This window comes from Prunus persica, chromosome G3 (genome assembly GCF_000346465.2).
Source record: "Prunus persica cultivar Lovell chromosome G3, Prunus_persica_NCBIv2, whole genome shotgun sequence".
In the NCBI taxonomy this organism is placed as follows: Eukaryota; Viridiplantae; Streptophyta; class Magnoliopsida; order Rosales; family Rosaceae; genus Prunus; species Prunus persica.
Window position 1 is genome coordinate 24,227,076 of NC_034011.1, and position 24,191 is coordinate 24,251,266.

Consider the following 24,191-nt stretch of genomic DNA (forward strand, 5'->3'; position numbering starts at 1 on the left):
GTGCATATTGCCTCCAATCCCGTGTTCCATGAACGGACCAAACACATTGAAGTTGACTGTCACTATGTTCGTGAACAAGTTCAGTCCAAGGTAATTCAAACCACATTCACTCGGAGCCATGATCAACTTGCTGATGTTTTCACCAAGTCTCTTGCTTCCACTCAGTTTCAACGCTTACTCTCCAAGTTTGGATCAATTAATCCCCTTGATCCAGCTTGAGGGGGAGTATTGGAAGTATTGGTAGCTGATAGCTGTGGTTGGCTTGGTGGCTGCTAGCTGTGATTGATTTACACGTCCTTAATTTAGGAGATTTAATCTTGTTGCTTGTATTTAAAGTTTTCCTAGAATTAGGGGTTAAAGTTAAGGTTGTGGTGTGTTGACCAACAGCTCTTAGACTGGTCAATGGTTCTTAACCTGGCCAGTGGATATTAACTTATACATATATACCTGTGTAATCTTGTAAACAACATATAATGAGAAAATATATTCCCCCAATTATTTTCCACAGTGATGAACGATGACAAATTAGCTTAGATTCGCAATCTGATTAATTAATTAATTAATTGGATATGCGCATGCTAGAACCCACCAGCTTGGTCCCAAAGAAAAAGAGAAGGAAAAGGACATCACCAACCACTCACTTTGCTGGCAGCCATTAAAAGAAGAATTAACCTCAACATTTCAACGGGTGACTGGGTTGGTGGGGGGGGGTGTGGGAGGAGGCAGTCGGGCTGGGTGGGGTAAGGAAGAGAGGGAGAGAGAGATAATTTTCTTTGGAATTTTTTATTTATTTATTTTGATTATTTAAAACCAAACATTTTTTAATTAAGCAAATTGACAGAATTGAGGAATTGAATTGTATTTGTTAACTGCTGCAAATGCGATGTCGAAATAGATCTGTTAAAGAAGAGTAGATATTCACCAAAAATCAAAGAATACCAAAGATCTGACCGGATCAGAGGAAAACTCCCGGATATGAAGCTTTCTCTCTCTTAACAACTAGGGTTTTTTTAATCTAAGATTTGAAAATTATTTAGTTGGATATGCACATTGCACTGCCAACTATCACTAGGTCTAATTGGTTAAATATTGCCACTGAGTATCTTGAGGGATCAAATATTATATTGATGAGTAAAGTAAAAGCATCTACTGTGGGCTTCCATAAATCACGTTCTTAGATCAATTTTGTAAGTTCAAAAAACACAATTCCAGATTCCAACCATTCTCCCAATTAACCTCTTAAAATAAGGTTTTTCATTAAACTTGTTTCCATCTTCAATGGCAGATCAAAACTCAGTTAAAGTAATTGAGATTTGCAGGGTAGCTCCACAACTACAGGCCCAACAAGTTCCATCGCATACAGACACACAAGAGTTCGTTCATGAGCTAACTTTCTTTGACCTATTATGGGTAAGATTTCGACCTTCTCAACGCATATTCTTCTATGAATTGCCTCCTTCCTATCACTCCACACCACTCTTCTTTGATTCCATACTTCCAAAACTCAAAGCCTCGCTCTCTCTCACCCTCCAACACTTCCTTCCTCTAGCAGGAAACCTCACTTGGCCTGAAAGTTCCCACAAACCCATTCTCAATTATGTCCGAGGCGACACCGTTTCACTCACAATAGCCCAGTACTCCAATCATCATGCTGATTATTTCAACCATCTTTCAAGTGGTAGTAAATTTGTTGAGGCCAGAGAATACCATCCTTTTGTGCCCAAATTGGCAACATCTCATGAAAAAGCCGCAGCAATGGCCGTGCAAATCACCCACTTTCCTAACCGTGGATTTTCAATCGGAACATCCATGCACCATGCAGTCCTAGATGGAAAAAGTTCAACCCTGTTTTTTAAATCATGGGCTCACCTCTGTAAACATGGAGGATTTTTAGCATCTTCATCGAACCAGTTGCCGGATCAGCTAAAACCATTTTATGGGAAAATGGTTATAAACGACAGAGCTGGGCTCGAGCCAATTTTCTTGAACCAATTTCTGAATTCGGACCGGCCCAACAACAGAAGCTTGATGTGCACCATTTTCAGAGCTCCATTGCCACCAGACTTTGTTCGAGGCACTTTTGAATTTACAAGCACAAAGATAAAAGCATTAAGGCACTTGGTGATGAAGAAGCAACAACAATATCAATCGCTTCATTTGTCAACGTTTTCTCTCACATGTGCCTATGCATGGGTTTGTTTAGCCAAGACAGAGGAAATAGAAGGTGACAAAATAGTTATGATCTTTAGTGTTGACTGTAGGTCCCGCTTGGACCCTCCTCTACCTTCAAACTATTTTGGGAACTGCCTAGCGGGCCGTGCAGTAGTTGCAGAGAGAAAAGGCCTATTAGGAGAAGATGGGTTGGTTTTGGCTGTAAATGCAATCACTGAAGTCATAAAAGGTTTGGATGAGGGGCTGTTGAATGGTGCAGAGAATTGGATTCCAACTTTGTACCGTGATATGCAAAGCACAGATGTTAGAGTGCTTACCATTGTTGGCTCAAATCGGTTTCAGCTTTATGATACTGATTTTGGATGGGGAAGACCAAAGAGAACAGAAGTCGCGTCTATAGATAAATCGGGGCCGATCTCTTTATCAGATAGCAAGACTGGTGGTGGAGGTGTTGAGATTGGGTTGGTTTTGAAAAAACAATATATGGATGCTTTTGCTGCTCTGCTTGCCAAAGACTAGTGAAACCTTTGCAACAAGTCTTTTAAATCCATTCTTCTCCTCAAACATGGTTAGAGCTTATGTACTCAACTCTGCAGTCGAGGTCGATTACTTTTCCATAATTTAAATGAAATTAAAATAAAATATCGATTGTATAAAATAAAAAAAATCCATTGTTCTCCTATGGATTTTGTTGTGTTGGTTTACAATGGCACTTTGTCTCTTTCTTTTCTTTTTTTTTTTTTTTTTTTTTTTTTTTTTTTTGAGAAAATGGCTCTCTGTTTTTTGTTTTTATATATATAAAAAAGTATGAGTGATAATTTAAAAATTAATCTAATTTATAAAAAAGTACTCGAATATCGGAGTAAACAGGGAGGGCTGTCGTAATGAGTCGGGTCGGGTGAGACCTACTGATCGCACCCTTTGACCATGCTATGCAGCTATGCTGGCCAGAACTTCGTGATCCATGCCACTTGTGATCGGGTCGGTGCTCCTGATAATGTTCGTGTTGGCCACATGGCATCTTATTATGATACTTGAAATACCATTGAATTGTGTTGCTTCTAATCAGCTATAACATTACAGTTGTTTATTGGTTATAAATTGATGAGATTCGGCCGATAAGAGGCTAAAAGTATCATACTCTTGTAGGTCATGCATGTGAAATACAACCCAAGTTATGCTCATACAAATTTACATGTCAAATTAAACTACAATTGGAAATTCATGCATGTGACATATTCGTCTGACCTTAATAATACTACTTGTGATCAAATCTGGGCTACAAACAGTCAAATGCACATGTGGATGTGGTTAGGAATCGGTGGAAGAAAGTTGTAAACCAAGTGTCCTTCCCTAGATGACGTGTCGTTTCCCCCTTGATTGGGATGTATTTCATGGAGGACCTGCACACGAAGAACAACTATTAGAATAGGAGCATACTGGGGATGATCGTTTAATCCCCTCTGATGGTGAAGTTAGGTAAAACAGTAGGGTAAGGAGAATATATGTAGGGTTTACTTTTTAAAAATAGTTATTACTTTTGTCCAGAGATAGGTGGGGAGTATTTATAAGGGGGGAAGGAGGAACTAAGATATTTGATGGAAGAGATCTTTCTTCATATCCCCCTGAGTTGAGTTACTTTTATTGTTCTGTTTCTGATCATCCTACTTTCTGACAGGAATCAGGTGGCGAAGTGACAGGTGAACAAGGATGAGAGGTGTATTAAATGATCCCTCTCCATCGCTAGCCTGTTCATTCGGAGACCAAAGAGTAAGGCAACACCTGTTTAAAGATGGGATGTGTAACAATCGACCTTTCTTGTTTGCCAAGCTGTTCCATTTAATGCATCTTTAGTTGACCATGGTGCCATAGTGGTCGGATCAGTTCCTGACCACCCGATCATAGGTCTAGCCCTTGATTCGCCATACTTCTCCTGTGAGGCTTGCTTGTTGAGATAGAGGGTATTTGTACATGCTCGGCTCGGCATTTGTATGAAGATGTCAGCATTTCGCATCGCATGGTACCTTCTGAGAGGCTCGGCTCACAATGATGGTATTGTTGAGAATGGGAACAAGAAAGCAAATAACTCAAACGCAAGAACTGGATTGAATGACTTATTATTGAACAGCAACCTTTGGCTATTATATAGCCTTACATAAACTAACAAACAGCTGAAATACAGCCCACGATTCACACTAACAGAAACGTGGTAACGTGCATAAGGAAAACAGTAAACAAGTCTCCCTACATAATAGGGACTTATTTGAAACAGAAAACAAACCTAAATATCTGAGAATCCTATACTAATAAGGAATCCCAAACCCGTCATTCCCTCCCTTAAACTAACTGCCATCAAGCATTTAGTTTACATCAGCAATTTCACAAACTCCCAACATACTCCGAAGCTTCTGAAATGCATCAACCTTCAGTGGTTTGGTCATTACATCTGCCACTTGATCATCACTCCCACAATGAACCAAAGCAATCGAACCCTCCTTTGTAAGATTCCTCAAGAAGTGGTACCTTACATCGATATGTTTGCTGCGACCATGCATCACAGGATTCTTTGAAAGCTTAATGGTTGAGCTATTATCACACTTGATATGAGTACAGACCTCATCACCATGCCCGAGCTCCTTCAATACCCTTTTCATCCAAATTGCTTGACACGCACACACTGCAGCTGCTACAAACTCTGCTTCCGTAGTAGATAGCGTAACAATTGGCTGTTTTTTCGAACTCCATGACACAGCACCAGAACTTAGCAAGAACACATAGCCACTTGTACTCTTCCTATCTTCCATATCTCCTGCATAATCACTATCCGTGAAAGCAAGCAATTTACCATCTCCACTTCTCTTGTAATGGATGCCATAATTCACAGTCCCCTTTAGATATCGAAGAGCTCTCTTCGCAGCTTGTAGATAAAGCTCAGTTGGTTTTGCCATATACCTGCTTATGAGACTGGTGACAAACATCATGTCTGGTCTTGTGGCAGTAAGGTACATCAAGCTTCCCACCATTTGCTTGAAGTACGTCTCATCCACAGTGATTCCATCTTCATCCTTACTAATCTTAAAGCCTGGAATAATCGGACTATTCACCTCATTGCTTTCCAACATCCCAAATCTTTTCAGAATTTCCAGTGCATACCTTTTTTGACATATAAAGATACCATCTGCTCTTTGAAGTACTTCGATGCCAAGAAAAAATCTCATGCTTCCCAAATCAGACATATCAAATTCTCTTAACATAGAACTCTTGAACTCAGACATCATATCCTCATCATCACCAGTAAAAATTAAATCATCAACATAGATACTTACAATGATAATCTTTCCTTCTCTGTTCCTCTTTGTAAACAAAGTTTGCTCACTGTCACACCTCTGGAAGCCTTCATTGATGAAATGTGCTTCGATCCGACTAAACCAAGCTCGTGGAGCTTGTTTTAATCCATACAAAGCCTTGTGTAGCTTGTAGACCAAATGCTCCTTGCCTTTCTTCTCGTAACCTCTTGGTTGCTCAACGTAAACATTTTCACTTAGCTCTCCATGAAGGAATGCTGACTTGACATCCAACTGAAAAATCTTCCAACCATTTTGTGCTGCCAAAGCAATGATCGTTCTCACCGTGTCCATCCTTGCCACTGGTGCAAAGACCTCTGTGTAGTCTATGCCATGCTTCTGTGAGTAGCCTTTGGCTACTAAGCGTGCCTTATGCTTGTCAATCTCCCCATGCTCATTGTACTTGGTCTTGTAAACCCACTTGACATCGATCTTTTTAGCTCCAGCAGGCAACTCAGTTAATGTCCATGTCTTGTTCTTTTCAATGGAGTTGATCTCACTGTCCATAGCTTGTCTCCACTTTACATTCCTCACTGCTTCTTCAAAATGAAAAGGATCTTCAGTTGCCACAACTTGTGCCACGTGTGCCTCATCTTCACTCAAACCTTCTCCACTAACATAATCATTCAAATAAGGAGGAGCACGTCTCACTCTCCCTTCATTCTCATCAGGCCCATTTGAATTTCCTACTTCTCTACCCTGTGCTTCTTCACTGCCCTCACTCTCACTTCTTTCCCCTCTATCACCATTGCCATCTTCATCTCCATTTTCACTCACCCTCTCTTCACCCTCATTGTTTTCTTCATTCTCTCCCCACTCCAAGTCTAACAAGATTTGCGCCTCATAATTCACTCCCCAATCCCACTCTTTTTCTTCCTCAAAAATAACATCTCTACTCACAACAATTTTTCTAGCTATAGGATCAAACAATCTATACCCCTTGGACTCCTCACTAACTCCCAGTAAGACACAAGAAAAACTTTTATTATCTAATTTACCTCTTCTTGCATCTGGAATGTGAACATGAGCTAGGCATCCAAAGACCCGAAAATGCTCAACTGAGGGTTTTACTCCACTCCATGCCTCTTGTGGTGTGACATTCTTCACTACCAATGTCGGGCACCTATTCAGAACATAGAAAGTCCAATTCACAGCCTCCGGCCAAAATGTTTTCGGAATCCTCTTATCAGACAACACGGAACGGACCATATTCATCACGGTTCGATTTTTCCTCTCAGCTACGCCGTTTTGTTGTGGTGTATATGCAGTGGTTAATTGTCTTTTGATTCCACTTTGTTTGCAAAAATCATTGAAGTCATTTGAAGTGAATTCACCCCCTCTATCTGTCCGCAAACACTTGACAAACAATCCTTTCTCTTTCTCCACCATCTTTTTGAAAAACTTGAAGCAATTCAGTGCCTCACACTTTGCTGTCAACAGATATACCCATGATTTACGACTATAATCATCAATAAAACATAGTGTGTACCTCTTGCCACTGTTGGATATAGGGGAAATAGGCCCGCAAATGTCTGCATGAATGAGCTCCAATGGCTGACTTGCTCTCCACGTACTTATCTTTGGTATGTCATCTCGGTGCTGTTTGCCATTAATGCAATCCATGCATGTTGTGTTTGAAGCTTGAAACTGAGGAAGTCCATGAACCATCTTCTTGTTTTGCAAGGTTCTCAAACCTTTGTGACTCAAGTGGCCATATCGTCGATGCCAAAGGGAAGAGAGATCTTGAGAGCTTGTATGAAGACATCTTTCTGGCTGAGCATTTGTAGGGACTGGAGTCTGAGCTAGCAGTATAAACATTCTATTTACACTCATCTCAGTCTGAATAATCAAGCCCTTCATCGGATGATAGATTTTACAGACTCCCCCTTTAATCAATATTGCCAAGCCTCTTTCTTGAAGTTGTCCTATGCTCAAGAGATTATTTTTGAGCTCTGGAACATAGTACACTTCATGGACAACATGGTTAACTCCATTCAACAGCAGCTTCACATTTCCCTTTCCAACCACATTCATTCTACTATTGTTTCCCAATTTAACTGAGTGTAGAAAGCTCTCATCTAGATTGGTGAACATACCTCGATTTCCACACATATGATTGGAACACCCCGAGTCAAGGAACCATGCATCATTCAGTTTCACCTCATGTGATTCAACATATGACATCAAAAGCATCTCATCCTCTTCATTCACTTCTGTGTAATTGGCTTCCTTATCCCACTTTGGACACTCATACTGGAAATGTCCAAGATTGTGACACTTGAAACATTCCACCTCAGCTCAACTCTTTCATCAGTTGTCACCTTCAGAGCTTGCTCAACGCCACTGCTCCTGTGAAACTTTTGCTCATGCACAATGAGCGAGCTTTGAAGCTCATCAATAGTGAGTGCATCCATATCCCTAGACTCCTCAATCGAACAGACTATATAATTAAATTTTTCGGTGAGGGATCTAAGAATCTTCTCACAAATTGTAACATCAGTTATAGCCTCCCCATACACTCTCATCTTGTTTGCTACTGACATGACTCTAGCAAAATAATCAGCAATTGTTTCACCAACCTTCATTTCGAGAGTTTCAAAGTCTCTTCTCAAGGCTTGAAGAGTCGAGTGCTTCACTCTAGCATTGCCTTCATATTTCTTTTTCATGGACTCCCAGATCTTCTTTGATGTATCCTTCTCCAAGATCGTCTCTAGAATAGTTCTATCTATCGCTTGGAAAAGATAGTTCTTGGCCTTTAGGTCCTTGAGCTTCAATGCTTCTAACTCTTTCTGCTGCCCTTCTGATAGAGGTCGTGCTCCTGTCATCGGCTCTTCATAACCGGTTTCAATCAGACTCCAATACTCTTTGCTTCGAAGAAAATTTTCCATAAGCATGCTCCAATGGTCAAAATGACCATCAAAATGACCATCACAAAATTTCCTTCGGAGGTCATCTTCTTCTCTCTCTCTCTGTGTGTTTGGAAATCACTCAAAAGCTGCGGCTTCTTTTCTCAGGCCCAGTGAGGGCTCTGATACCAGTTTGTTGAGAATGGGAACAAGAAAGCAAATAACTCAAACGCAAGAACTGGATTGAATGACTTATTATTGAACAGCAACCTTTGGCTATTATATAGCCTTACATAAACTAACAAACAGCTGAAATACAGCCCACGATTCACACTAACAGAAACGTGGTAACGTGCATAAGGAAAACAGTAAACAAGTCTCCCTACATAATAGGGACTTATTTGAAACAGAAAACAAACCTAAATATCTGAGAATCCTATACTAATAAGGAATCCCAAACCCGTCAGGTATGAGCCATCAACAAAAGTGATGACAGAACCCACCAGCTTAGTCCAAAGGAATACATCATACATGCCTACTAGAACCGACTAGCTTAGTCCCAAAGGTACAGCATAGCCTCACTCATGTCATCGAGCCGACCAGTAAGACTGTCCAGAAGCATTCGGTGTGTCGTAATGCCTCGGGTCGGGTGAGACCGACTGATCGCACCCTTTGACCATGCTATGCTGGCCAGAACTTCGTGATCCATGCCACTTGTGATCGGGTCAGTGCTCCTGATTATGTTCGTGTTGGCCACGTGGCATCTTATCATGACACTTGAAATACTATTGAATTGTGTTGCTTCTAATAAGCTATAACATTATATGCAGTTGCTTAATAGGGTCTCTCGATTTATAAGAATTTTCATATAACTTGGTTCCATCTGCAATGGCAGGGCCAAACTCAGTAGTGAAAGTAATTGAGATTTGCAGGGTGGCTCCAGAACCACAAGAAGTTCCATTGCCCCCAGCCACACCATGGTTCCTTCCTGAGCTTTCTTTGACCTATTCTGGCTAAGATTTCCACCTTTTCAACGCATATTCTTCTACGAATTGCCTCCTTCCTCTGCCCCAACACCACTCTTCTTTGATTCCATACTTCCAAAACTCACAGCCTCGCTCTCTCTCACCATCCAACACTTTCTACCTCTGGCAGGAAGCCTCACTTGGCCTCAAACTTCCCACAAACCCATTCTCAATTATGTCCAAGGCGACGCCGTTTCACTCACAATAGCCCACGACTCTGATGATCATCGTGCTGATTATTTCGATCATCTTTCAAGTTGCAATGAATTTGTTGAAGCCATAAAATACCATCCTCTCGTGCCCAAGTTGGCAATGTCTCATGAAAAAGCCGCAGCAATGGCCTTGCAAATCACCCTCTTTCCTAGCCGTGGATTTTCAATCGGAACATGCATGCACCACGCAATCCTAGATGGAAAAAGTTCAAATCATGGGCTCACCTCTGTAAACATGGAGGATTATTGTTACCGGATCAGCTAAAACCATTTTATGGCAAAGTCATCACGGACCCTGCTGGGCTGGAATCTATCTACTTGAACCACTTTCTGAATTTGGACCGACCCGAAAATCGAACCTTGATGTGTACGCTTTAGGAAGCTCCAGTGCCACCAGACTCGGTTCGAGGCACCTTTGCATTCACAAGCACAAATATACAAGCGTCAAGGCACTTGGTGATGAAGAAGCAACAACAACAACAACAATATCAATCGTTTCACTTTTCAACGTTTTCTCTCACGTGCCTATGCATGGGTTTGCTTGGCCAAGTCAAAGGCAATGGAAATCAGAAGCGAGAAAATAGCCATGATCTTTAGCATTGACTGCATGTCCCGCCTGGACCCTCCTCTCCCCGCAAGCCATTTTGGCAACTGCATAGCGGGCGGTAGAGTAGTTGCAGAGACAAAAGGCCTGTTAGGAGAAAATGGGTTGGTTTTGGCTGTAAATGCAATTAGGGAAGCCATAAAAGGTTTGGATAATAAGGGGCAGAGAATTGGGTTTCAACTTTGTACAGCAGCGATGCGCAGACCAGTTATTTTATATTGACATCCGTTGCCGGTTCAAATCGGTTTCAGATTTATGACACTGATTTTGGATGGGGAAAACCAAGGAGAACAGAAGTGGTTTCTATAGATAAAACGGGGGCGATCTCTTTGTCAGATAGCAAGAACGGTGGTGGAGGTGTTGAGATTGGGTTGGTTTTGAAGAAACAATATATGGATGCTTTTGCTGCTCTGTTTGCTCAAGGTCTTCTGTGAAACCTTCATATATGGCGTGGCGCACTCACTACAGAATTTCACAAATTTTTTTTTGAGGATGGACTTTTGGAAGGGGCATAGTTTTGGGTTTCTAAATTCTTGGACGTCTCACTGTTTGAGGCTGGTGATGCTCATTTTGGATAACCACAAAACAGAGAGAGATTTCAAGACTGTCCCACAGACACAAATTACAACCAGACACTAGATTTGCCACATTGCTTCTTATCTTACAACCGTTTGCGGCATGGCCTCCGAAGAATGAAGGAATATTATTTAGGCATGTCCTAGGGATGATATTTTTTTCACACACTACTAATATTCGAACGTAATATCACTATCTACAAGTCAATGTCAGTTTCTACTCGGCACCCACGTCCACCACTTATATCAAACCTTTCATTCAACTTTGCTTCCATCCATTTCGATCAACCAAAAAAATAAAAAAAAATTGCTTCCGTTATCCATCCCCAATGGCAGAGCTAAATTCAGTCAGAGTGCTTGAGGTTTGCAATGTTGCTCCACAGCCAAGCTCACCTGCTGGCTCAGCCACACCTCCGCCTGAGGCCCTTCCTCTAACCTTGTTTGATTTGCCCTGGCTCAGATTTGCACCCGTCCAACGCCTTTTCTTCTATGAAATCTCCAACTCCTTTGACACCGCCATACTCGTTTCAAAACTCAAAGCCTCCCTCTCTGTCGCCCTCCAACAATTCCTACCACTAGCAGGGAACCTCAAATGGCCCCAAGACTCCCCCAAGCCCATTCTCAGTTATGTCCAAGGCGACGCCGTTTCACTCACCATAGCCGAGTCTGATGCCGATTTCCATCATCTTTCAAGCCGTAGCAACTTTGTTGAGGCCAAAGAGTACCATTCTCTCGTACCCCAATTGACAACCTCTCACGAAAAGGCGGCAGCCGTGGCGTTCCAAGTCACCATCTTTTCCAACGGCAATGGCTTCTCCATTGGCACATCCATGCACCATGCCATCCTGGACGGCAAGTCTTCAACCATGTTTGTGAAATCATGGGCTCACATTTGTAAACATCTTGGTGATGATCCATCTGGTTCAGCTCTACCAGATCAGCTGAAACCATTTTTTGACAGAAGGGTCGTCCAAGACCCGGCCGGGCTCGAACCAATTTTCTTGAACCAGCTTCAGAATCTGGACGGACCCAACAACAAGAGCTTGATGGTTACCCAGTTTAAATCTCCACCACCAGACGCGGTTCGTGGCATCTTTGTAATCACACGACCCGAAATAGAAGCAATGAAGCAATGGGTTTCGACCAAAATGGCAGAGATGATCAAGAATGAAAAACAATCTGATCGTCCTCATTTGTCAACATTTTCTGTAACATGTGCTTATACATGGGTTTGCTTACTCAAGGCAGAGGAAAAACAGACCGATAAGCCAGTTATGATGGGCTTCACTCTGGACTGCAGGCCTCGCTTTGACCCTCCGATACCTGCAAACTATTTTGGGAACTGCATAGCCGGCCGTGCAATAGTTGCAGAGAGAAAAGGGCTTCTTGGAGAAGATGGGTTGACCGTGGCGGTCAACGAAATCAGTGAAGCCATAAAAAGCGCGGACAGTGATAGGATTTTGAAAGGGGCAGAGACTTTGGTTCCAGTACTTTATCCTGCTATGAGGAGTGAAGAGAGAGTTATGGGTGTTGCTGGTTCACCTAGGTTTGGGATTTATGATACAGATTTTGGATGGGGAAGGCCAAGCAAGGTGGAGGTGGTTTCGATCGAAGAGACAGGAGCCATGTCCCTGGCAGAGTCTAGGGATGGTATTGCTGGAGATTTTGAGGTTGGTTTGGTTTTGGAAAAACATCATATGCAAGCTTTTGCTTCTCTGTTTGCTAAAGGACTTCAAGACCTTTGAATCCACGCATGAAATTGTTAATTTGTTGCAGAGTTTTAATGTTTTCGCGTTGTTTTTGGGGGATGAATAATTTGATCGATGTTCAAATTTTTTGTTTTTTTGGGATGTTTTTTTGCAATGGTCTGTTTCTTTCATTTTGTTGGGCCAAATTACAACTACAAAAGGAAGAGCCAAGTTTTATTACAAACCAATGTCGCACGCATTGTTCAGGTTTATTGTTTTGAACAAAAGAAGTCGTGATTCTCATGGCTTGAGATTATTGTTTTTAGTATTGAAATTTAAGAAACGCAAGTTTTTGCTGTAAATAAGAGGGAGGCTCAATAAATTTTAAAAGAAAATTAATCTATTAATATTGAAGTTTTATGTATACTCATGAGCTTTTACTTTTTATTGATTGAACGGGTCATGGCTTGAGATAATTGTTTGTAGTATTGGGGGTGAACGTGAACCCGGAAGAAAAGAAAGAAAAGATGGGCTGGTTTTGAATGGGGCATGAAAGGTTTTGATTTAACACGAGGAGTAATTTTCAGTGGAGGAGTTGTAACTTGTAATGTGGCCTCACATCACAACTCTCTAATGCTATTTAAACAAAAAGTAATCTTCGTCCAAAAAAAAAAAGAAGAAAGTAATCTAATTCTAAATATATAATGTTCTAAAGCTTCTAACTTCGATCTCTATTTGGCAATGGCAGACCCAACAAGCTCAGTTAAAGTAGTTGAAGTTTGCAAGGTGGCTCTTCCTCCTCCACCCTCACCTAGGTCATTCGCATCCCCAAGTTCCTTTCCTCTTACCTTCTTCGACATCCGTTGGTTAAGGTTTGCGCCGGTCCAGTGCCTCTATTTATGCGAAATGCCTACTTCCTCTGCAACACAACTCTTCTTTGATACTGTACTGGCCCCACAACTCAAAACCTTACTCTTTAACACCCTCCAACACTATCTACCTCTAGCAAGACACCTGACTTGGCCTCAAAACTCCCAAAAACCCGTTCTTAGCTATGTCCAAGGCGACACCTTTTCACTCACAATAGCAGAGTCTGGTTTTGACTTCTACCTCATGAACAAGCTGCAGTGATGGCATTGTAGATCACTGTCTTTCCCAACTGTGGCCTTTCGATTGGGACCTCCATGCACCACACAATCCTATATGGCAAGACTTCAACGTTGTTTGCGAAATCTTGGGCTCACATTTGCAAACATGGTGATCAATCTAATTCATTGCTACTTGATCATTTGAAACAATTTTATGATACAAGAGTTATTCAGGATCCAGCTGAGCTGAGAGCTAAGAGCAATCTACTAGAACCTGTATCGAAATAAGGACGGTCCCAACAATAGAAGCTTAATGTTTTGGGAGAGGAAAGCCCCACCAGGCTCCATCAGAGGCACCTTTCAAATCACAACAGCAGATATAGAAACACCGAGGCAATTGTTGAAGGCTAAATTGGCAGAGCAGAAACAACAAGATATTCGTTTAGTTCATGTGTCAACTTTCACTCTAGCATGTGCCTAGACATGGGTTTGCATAATCAAGGCAGAGGACTGCAGGTCTAGCTTGGATCCTCCTGTAACTCAAAAACTATTTTGGGAACTGCATTGTCGAAACAAAAGCCTTGTTTGGAGATAACGGGTTGGTTGTGGCTGTGAATGCAAATAGTGAAGCTATAAGAAGTTTGGAGAAGGGGGTTTTGGATGGGGCAGAGAATTGGGTTTCAAGAGTGTTTGCTGTGAGCAGTGAGAAAATGCTTATGCTTGCCGGTTCACATCGGTTTGGGGTTTAATTTTGGACGGGGAAGACCAAAGAAGGTTGAGTTTGTTTCCATAGATAGAACCAGAGCTATCTCCTTTTCAGATCCCGAAACTGATGCTGGGGTTGTTGATGTTGGTTTGGTCTTAGACACACATAACATGCAGGTTTCTGCTTCTCTATTTGCTAAAGGTCTTGAAAACCCTTGACGCTTGAAGCCTTCTCACTATACTAGTATACTCGGTTTCAACAGCATTTTCTTTGTGAACATGTTCTTCCATGTAGCTCTGTTTTTTTTTCCTCCTCTGTGCTGCATCTAGTATTTGAATCACAATTATCTAGTTTGTTTTCGTTTGTTTTCATTGATTCTGTTGTTAAATGCTGGCATGCCAGATTAAAGACACAAGATTTGGGACACAAGATTTATGACACTGATTTTGGATGGGGAAGACCAAGGAGAACAGAAGTGGTTTCTATAGATAAAACGGGGGCGATCTCTTTGTCAGATAGCAAGAATGGTGGTGGAGGTGTTGAGATTGGGTTGGTTTTGAAGAAACAATATATGGATGCTTTTGCTGCTCTGTTTGCTCAAGGTCTTCTGTGAAACAATATATGAAGAAACAATTCCTGGACTTCTCACTGAGGCTGGTGATACTCATTTTGGATAACCACAAAACAGAAAGAGATTTCAGGACTGTCCCACAGACACAAATTACAACCAGACACTAGATTTGCCACATTGCTTCTTATCTTTACAACCGTTTGCGGCATGGCCTCTGAAGAATTAAGGAATATTATTTAGGCATGCCCTAGGAATGATATTTTTTTCACACACTACTAATATTCGAACGTAATATCACTGTATACAAGTCAATGTCAGTTTCTACTCGGCACCCACGTCCACCACTTATATCAATCCTTTCATTCAACACTTATATCAAACCTTTCATTCAACTTTGCTTCCATCCATTTCGATCAATCGAAAAAAAAAAAATTGCTTCCGTTATCCATCCCCAATGGCAGAGCTAAACTCAGTCAGAGTGCTTGAGGTTTGCAATGTTGCTCCACAGCCAAGCTCACCTGCTGGCTCAGCCACACCTCCGCCTAAGGCCCTTCCTCTAAGCTTGTTTGATTTGCCCTGGCTCAGATTTGCACCTGTCCAACGCCTTTTCTTCTATGAAATCTCCAACTCCTTTGACACCACCATACTCGTTTCAAAACTCAAAGCCTCCCTCTCTGTCGCCCTCCAACAATTCCTACCACTAGCAGGGTACCTCAAATGGCCCCAAGACTCCCCCAAGCCCATTCTCAGTTATGTCCAAGGCGACGCCGTTTCACTCACCATAGCCGAGTCTGATGCCGATTTCCACCATCTTTCAAGTCGTAGCAACTTTGTTGAGGCCAAAGAGTACCATTCTCTCGTACCCCAATTGACAACCTCTCACGAAAAGGCCGCAGCCGTGGCGTTCCAAGTCACCATCTTTCCCAACGGAAATGGCTTCTCCATTGGCACATCCATGCACCATGCCATCCTGGACGGCAAGTCTTCAACCATGTTTGTGAAATCATGGGCTCACATTTGCGAACATCTTGGTGATGATCCATCTGGTTCATCTCTACCAGATCAGCAGAAACCATTTTTTGACAGAAGGGTCGTCCAAGACCCGGCCGGGCTCGAACCAATCTTCTTGAACCAAATTCAGAATCTGGACGGACCCAACAACAGGAGCTTGATGGTTACCCAGTTTAAATCTCCACCACCAGACGCGGTTCGTGGGATCTTTGTAATCACACGACCCGAAATAGAAGCAATGAAGCAATGGGTTTCGACCAAAATGGCAGAGATGATCAAGAATGAAAAACAATCTGATCGTCCTCATTTGTCAACATTTTCTGTAACATGTGCTTATACATGGGTTTGCTTACTCAAGGCAGAGGAAAAAAAGACCGATAAGCCAGTTATGATGGGCTTCACTCTGGACTGCAGGCCTCGCTTTGACCCTCCGATACCTGTAAACTATTTTGGGAACTGCATAGCCGGCCGTGTAATAGTTGCAGAGAGAAAAGGGCTTCTTGGGGAAGATGGGTTGACCGTGGCGGTCAACGAAATCAGTGAAGCTATAAAAAGAGCGGAGAGTGATGGGATTTTGAAAGGGGCAGAGACTTTGGTTCCAATAGTTTATTCTGCTGAGAGGAGTGAAAAGAGATTTATGGGTGTTGCTGGTTCACCAAGGTTTGGGATTTATGATACAGATTTTGGATGGGGAAGGCCAAGCAAGGTGGAGGTGGTTTCGATCGAAGTAACAGGAGCAATGTCCCTGGCAGAGTCTAGGGATGGTATTGCTGGAGATGTTGAGGTCGGTTTAGTTTTGGAAAAACATCATATGCAAGCTTTTGCTTCTCTGTTTGCTAAAGGGCTTCAAGACCTTTGAATCCACTTATGAAATTGGTGTTAATTTGTTGCAGAGTTCTAATGTTTTCACTTTGTTTTGGATTTTGGTTATGTTTGTTTGCAATTGTCCTGTGCTTCTCTCATTTTGTTGGGCCAAATTACAAGAATCATTTGTGCACATAAATGTCATAATAAACTCTCAACAAAATTAAAGAGTCTTAAAACAACTGCTTTGTTATAAAACTAAAAGATTGTAGAGAGAATTACGGTATAGAGAGCATAGAATTCTGATATTTTCATTGAATGTTTTGTTCTGTCCATTACAATGAAGGGAGGAAGTCCACTTATAGGCAAAGTCTTTTGACTTCCTGTGAATGTGTAATGATGTCTTCCCACATCACTTTCATCATGATGTTCTTTATTATTTCCAAATGTGTGGGCTCCATTCAAGACTTTACAACACTCCCCATTGGAAACCACTATATATGGAAGAGGAATACTAGTAACCTTCTCTTTAACCTTCTCCTTTGAACTTTCTCCATTTTTTGCTTGACATGTATCATTCTCCTTACACTTAAAACCATGTCATTAGTATATTATACAAGCTAACTTTTGCTTTCCAAGTTTACCCTTATTAAATGTATTCAATTTATCCAAAAAAATTTCACAACTTTCTTACCATCTTATTCATTTTTTTTAACATCAATTATTTTTAAAAGAAAATATATGATTTTTTTTTCAAAAAAGAGGAAATGCCCGTTTTTTTTTTTTTAAAACACAAAGGACATTTTTTTTTTCTATCTAAACCCTTTGTGTTAAAAATAAAAAACCAGACATTTCCTCTTAAAAGCATACATTTTCTTTAGAAAAAATAATTGATGTTAGAAAAAAATTAATAAGATGGTAAGAAAGTTGTGAATTTTTTTTGAATACATTTAATAAGGGTAAAGTTGGAAAGCAAAAGTTAACTTGTATAATATTTTAATGACATTGTTTTAAGTGTAATGAGAATGACACATGTCAAGCAAAAAATAGAGAAGGTAAAAGGAGAAGGTTAGAGAGAAGGTTGCTAGCATTCCCCATGTATGGAATATGCCTCGTTAAAAACCTTGCCAGTAAAAATCCAGTGGGACAAAAAACTGATCGAAGGGAACAAAAGTACATAACCATGTGTAACATAAAATTCTGTGTATATTAACACGCATGCGACATTGCCTCGTTAAAACTTTGCCAGGAAAAACCCAGTGGGATAAAAACATGGACGAAGGAAAAAGAGTACAGTGTGTGAATGTCTTTATTGACAGCATGCTCCCCCTGATGCTTGGCAAAATATATTGTTGATCATCTTTTTGAATATCATAGCTGGCACTGCTTCTGTGAGTCAATCTTGTAATATTGTTGGGTACTCCCCCAGAAGAATATCTCCTCCTGAAATCTTCATGACTAACTTTCTCCAGTAAGCGGCCATTGAAATTTTCAGAGTCCACGTATCCAACAAAATCTAGGCTATTTGTAAGTTTACTTGAAAAGAATATGCCCGTATATGGTGTTATGCAGATATAGCATCAAATATGCCTCACATCATCCCAAAGTGGTGATGATGGAAGTGAGCTCTATCTAGAAAATATAATATCCGGTCCAGTATACTTCTGAAAAATTATTTAAGTTTCCAACGGATAATCCACATAAAAATGCTTCAATGCTTTCTTAGTATAAGCAAAAATCTCGTTGGCATAAAGCTCGATCTTCAGGCTGAGACAAGTATTTCTTGAACTCTTCAAGAGTTTTAATGTGTTGTAAACATATTATAATTAATGTACTCACTGAGGCAATTTATGCATATTAGTATTGAGTATAGATTTTGTGCTTCAGGCACATGTTATTCAAGGACTTGCTTCATGCAATTGCAATCCTTTCAAAGATTTTGTTACAAAGGGATTATACTTTATGACACATTATATAAATTTAACCCAGCTATTTATACATCCTTAGGGAATCGCTTCTAACGATATGCTCTGTGCATTTAATAACCCTTAAAGATAACATGTTGGTCTCCGTAAATGTGCAGTAAGGGGGGCACAATTGAATCTGTAAATATGGGGAAACCCAACATTCCTTGTTTCTGCCAGAAACATTGTGTCTACAAAGTGGGTATATTCCCTTTTATTCCGAACACCTAAGTATAACTTTCAGTATTAACATCTTTTGGGGTTCGTACTATGGGTTTGTTCTTTCACGTTCATTCTCATTTGTAATGGAATTGCCTCATTCCATTTTGGCCAATGATATTGTTGACATTTAATAGTTGAACGTGGTTCCAATCAATACAGCCCATTGATGATTTGAGTAGCTACTCCAAAATCAAAAATTTTCATTCATCACTTCGTGATCCCATCATTCTCATGTGCATGCGCATGTATCAATTATAAGCATTTCTTTGCTTTTGGGTACCCAAGCCACTTTAGGGGGCTTTTATTGTCTCTTTCCAGACAGACATCCCTTATAAGATGAATTATGTGAGAATGTGGATCATAACCTCCAATGGAGCGTTATTTTACAGTAGGGTGCGGATAATCTCTATTTTGGGAGTTGGAACATTTAGAACCCATATATATGTCATGCTGCATGCATGCCACAGATTAATACAAACATGTCTGTTACGCATTAGGCGTGCACCGTATCAATATTGACATGTTAAAGGATTGTCCTTTCGAGACTTCAATCCATATCAGTTGCTACGCAACAAGCATGCATCATATTAATCACTGCTATACCCATATTCTGTTCTTATGGGACTTTAATATGTGCAGTGTATTATCAATGTATCCAACTTGCAATCTGTAAAATTTGCATTAATAATTCATGGATACATATCGGAATGATACAAACCATTCTTCTGGAATGATCATTTGCATGACGTTCTTCTGGAACGACCTTATCTCCCCATTTAGTTACCTTTCAAGATGTTTTACAAAATATCAAAATAAGTGTATAAGCATAAAATAACACAAGTATTGCTTACATCCTTAGGTGGGAGAAACTTTTCTCAAGTATCATTCAAGCTCGTATAGGCCCAGTAAATATAATGTTGCGCTTGATGATCTAGTTATATCCTGCAAGAGCAAAAATAACAATTCTTCTCTCTGTCAAAAACAAATAACCCCTAGAGTTAGGATCACTTCATGGATTCTTTCTTCGGATATTCGTTCTAAAGAAATCAAACCCCTTATGAATAGAGAGTTATAAAAAGAGAAAAAGATACAAAAAATTGTGATATTGATTGCAAGGTAAAGTAAGCAATCAGGTGAGGAAGCTGATGAGAGCAGACAACAAACTCTCATTTCTCCTAGTTTAGAAGAACCTCATGAGATTAGAGTACGTGGTCGTCCTTACAATTCCCTGATCTAGCTAAAACGTGATCAGAGATAGTCTCGCTTCCTAAATGAATGATCAGAGATAGTCTCGCTTCTCAAGCACATTGAGTGCTCACTGACAGGAAAAACAGGTGGATATTGCATCACTAGATATGGAGAAAACTGGGTGTCTTCTACAAAGAAAATTTCGTTAGTAATACATTTATACACAAATAAGAGGAATAGGTAGATCCAATGAATTTCAAATTAACCACAGAAATTTGCGAGGTTCTCGGGGTGCTTTTGAAAAAGTAGTTCCGTAAAATCCGCAAAGCAAGATCGGCTTGACGAAAATAATTCTTGAGAATGCCGAAAGTGCCGACAAACATTAATGAAGACCGCGTGAAGTTTTGAAATCTGGGAAAGAAAAAGAGAATATGAGGATCCGAGAAGATATTGGGATCTTGGAAACGTTGCCACATTTCCGTCTATAGACATTGCCTTTGCAAGACCTGATTGAAGTAACTTCATTTCAACTCAACTTCTCCATTTTCTAAAAATTCAGCTTTTCTAAGACTTTCCTGTTATAATAATTAGGCAAATTCTTAAACTTGCACCTGTTGTTTTCACGTCTTTTTAAAATGATGGTTTGGAATATTGTGCCTTATAGGTTCAAATAACCACATCAAATCTCTCAAATTACATATTTCAATGCATGTGAGTCCGGAACTTCTAACCCGGGCTAAACACGGCTTCAGAATTTATTTGCTTTTTTCAAATAGGCATGAAATATGAATTGAGGAAGAGTCATGATAATATTGTAATATAGTAGTGAAGAGCATTAACTACTATATACTCAAAACTTCAGGTTCATGACTTTTCATATATTGGGATCCATGGGTTTCCGGCTCAGATCATATGATATAACAAAATATATGGGGAGCCTCAATTCATCATTTGAAGTTTATCCTGATATTATCCTTTTTACGGTGTATTCTTAACAACCAGAATTCACAAAATATATTTCTTCCTTAAGGTGTCGATTATAACAGAATCGAACTTTATTAAATTCATCATCTTCTTATGCCAAAGAAATATGTGGCGTACCACAATTTGCAATAATACCTCAAGGGTTGTCCATTTAATTGTTGGAACTTCAGGTTCTCAACACTATTAGATTTTGAACTTCAAGCCAAAATCACATATTCTCATGGTATGGACATTTTTACAATTTTCTGTACATATTTCGGGACTTCAAGCCCTTACATAATTGTCCATATTTTGAGGAACTTCTGGTATCTCATTTAATTGCTCATCCATGAGTTTAAGGAACTGCATGTTCCCTTTTGTATATAATGACGGTTTACCCAAAATAGTTAATATTTATGCATACGTCACTATTCATGTATACGATACTATTCATCAAGTTATGAATATGTATCTATTCATGTGTATAGTACATTGCCAGTACAGTTATTATTCATGTGTACGCCACTTTTAACCAATACGGTACTGTTACATCAAGGAACTCTAGGTCCTTATTTACATGTCAAGAATCAAGGATCTTCAAATCCGATCTCTTGTTTACAAGTATAGTACCGGAGAGACTGCCAGCTCTCATATCAATATCATCATCAAGGATCTTCAAGTCTTGATGTAGTTGTATGATGAGGATCAAAGAACTTCTAGTCCTGATCTGTATACTATAAGAACTCATCATACTGCACAATTAATCCATAAAATAAATTGCTTGTAAATAAATTGCTGGTAAATAAATCGCTGGTATGGACGATAAACCCGCACCATACTTTAAATAATAAAGTAAATGTGCGATAAAGTGAATTCATAAATTAAATTGTCTCATGTATGGACGTTAATCCCGCACCATACCTTAAATAAAATTAAATGTGCGGTAAAATAAATTGTTTGCTGCATGGGAGTTAATTCTGCACCATACAATAATAAAGTAAATGTGCTTGTATGGGCACTAATATTGCTCCATACTTTTAAATAAAAGTAAAGGCAGTTGTGTGAACGATAAACCCGCGCCACACTTTTAAATAAATAGTGTCATATGGGTAATAAACCTACACCATACAGTAAATAAATTGTATGGATAATGAACCTACACCATACAGTAAATAAAATAAATGTGGAGATAAAACCACCACTAAAAAATATAAGAGGTGAAACCGTCTATTTTATTAAAGTAAATGTGTGAATAAAACCACCACTAAAAATATAGAAGGTGAAACCGTCCATAGAATTACCATATATATGCATATCCATAAAATTATCATATATATGCATAAAATAAAGACAATTATTTGTGGGTTCTTATTAACACTACGATCAAATAATATAATATTATATTACCATCAACTTTTCATATATATATTAGTATGGTCAGAAAAACTATGGCAATAATGCTAAAAGTTGCAGGAAGCTTTTCCACCCTTTTTTTTTTTTTTTCTTTCGTTGGAATCTTATCAATAGCATGATTTTTATTTTATTATTATCATTTGTGAAAGACATCACGCTTGTCTCTCTAAATCAAATTCTTTCCACCTGTAATCCGCACTAGCTTTGAATGTTAGATGAGTATTAAATTGTGGGCAGATATTATAATAATATAATTAATGGAAGGAGATAAAGTGAGATGCAGAGAACTTATCTCCCTTTTGGTGTTGTTTTTTATTATTATTATTATTTATTTTTTTTCAGATTGCAAGCAAGGCCCAAGCAAAGCTGCCCTGCATGCATCTTCTTTTTCTTTGGGAACGAGAGTTGCGGCGACACCGTTGTCTACGTCGGAAAAGCAGACGCTGCCGTCGGCCCTTACGTCATAGCGGTGAGATCCTTATTCTAAATCAACGTGGGACATCTTCTAGAGGCTTGGTTGTCTAGGGATACCAAAATTGTGGTCCAAGAGTTTGGATACACCTGAGCAGTATGTCTGGTAAGAGCATCAACTAGATTGTACATTCTCTTCTTGGCTGCTGTCTATTGTCCGATACCATAGCCAAGAAATTTGATAGACCAAGAAGGTTGAAGCTTGAAGAATGCTTAGAGAGAGACAGAGAGAGGGAGATAATGGTCTCAGGGACCAGGACTCATGCTTGCTCTAGAGACGTGCAGTGGGTTTGATTGCATTCTTCTCTGCTATGATTATGAAGAACGGGAAAGACAAAGGAGAAAATGATAAAAGATTTGGGTTTCATCAGAGAATTCAGCTAGTATTGTTAAAGCGAATTCGTGCTAATAACGTGTTATTGATAACGTGTTATAAAACTAAAAGATTGTAGAGAGAATTGAGGTATAGAGAGCATAGACATCTGATATTTTCATTGAATGTTTTGTTCTGTCCATTACAATGAAGGGAGGAAGTCCACTTATAGGCAAAGTCTCTTGGCTTCCTGTGAATGTGTAATGATGTCTTCCCACAGCACTTTCATCATGACGTTCTTCATTATTATCAAATGTGTGAGCTCCATTCAAGACTTTACAACACACTTCTCATTTATTTTTATTTTTATTATTTATATACAAATAATATTTTAAATTATGAAAAATTAATCTAATTTATAGAAAGAGAACTCAAACTCGGTGCAACTCAATTTAGTGGATCAGAGAGGGAGGAGGCTATGGGACCATCTAAAATGACTGCACCCTTTCTTTTTTGAGGTGGGGTTCGAACCCCAGGCGTCTGGGCCAAACACCTACTCATTACCACGATGATGGGACGCCACTCGCACAATGACTGCACCCTTGATTTGGCTAAAGCTGCAAGCCTCCAATAACGTGAGCCCTACTCGGATTCACTTGTCTCCATATCCAATTCACAATGAACAAAGGACTAGTTGACAAACCATTATGTGACACGTATTCATAAAACAACTTTGACAACTCATCATGCCAACTTTTATTACAAACCGACGTCGCACCATTGCCCATGATGTTCAAGTTTATTATTTTTAACTAAAGAAGTTGTGAGTAACTCAATTTTGTGTCTCCACATGAAGGTCTTTGATATGTTAATATTTATATATATAATTAATGATATTTCTATTACATTTGTGTGATTAGAATGGTTAAGTGCACTACAATTCATTGTTTTTACTTTTAGGTAATTAAATCATGCAAAATTGAGAAGAATCAAATGGTAGAGGTTGTTTGA

General features: G+C 39.7%; 3 protein-coding genes and 3 pseudogenes across 3 annotated transcripts; all 6 read left to right on the top strand.

Annotated features, from left to right (window-relative positions):
- Positions 1,151–2,901, top strand: LOC18784202 (BAHD acyltransferase At3g29680). Its single transcript, XM_007215269.2, has one exon. The coding sequence runs from the start codon at positions 1,279–1,281 to the stop codon at positions 2,689–2,691; it is 1,413 nt and encodes a 470-aa protein (XP_007215331.1). The 5' UTR covers positions 1,151–1,278; the 3' UTR covers positions 2,692–2,901.
- On the top strand, positions 9,251–10,683 carry LOC109948277 (annotated as a pseudogene).
- LOC18782035 (phenolic glucoside malonyltransferase 1) lies at positions 10,851–12,621 on the top strand. The gene has a single exon (XM_020560771.1). It carries the CDS (start codon positions 11,108–11,110, stop codon positions 12,521–12,523), a length of 1,416 nt encoding a protein of 471 aa, XP_020416360.1. The 5' UTR covers positions 10,851–11,107; the 3' UTR covers positions 12,524–12,621.
- On the top strand, positions 12,826–14,046 carry LOC109948278 (annotated as a pseudogene).
- LOC18784022 lies at positions 13,868–14,901 on the top strand (annotated as a pseudogene).
- Positions 15,051–16,904, top strand: LOC18781599 (phenolic glucoside malonyltransferase 2). The gene has a single exon (XM_007216325.2). The coding sequence runs from the start codon at positions 15,286–15,288 to the stop codon at positions 16,699–16,701; it is 1,416 nt and encodes a 471-aa protein (XP_007216387.1). The 5' UTR covers positions 15,051–15,285; the 3' UTR covers positions 16,702–16,904.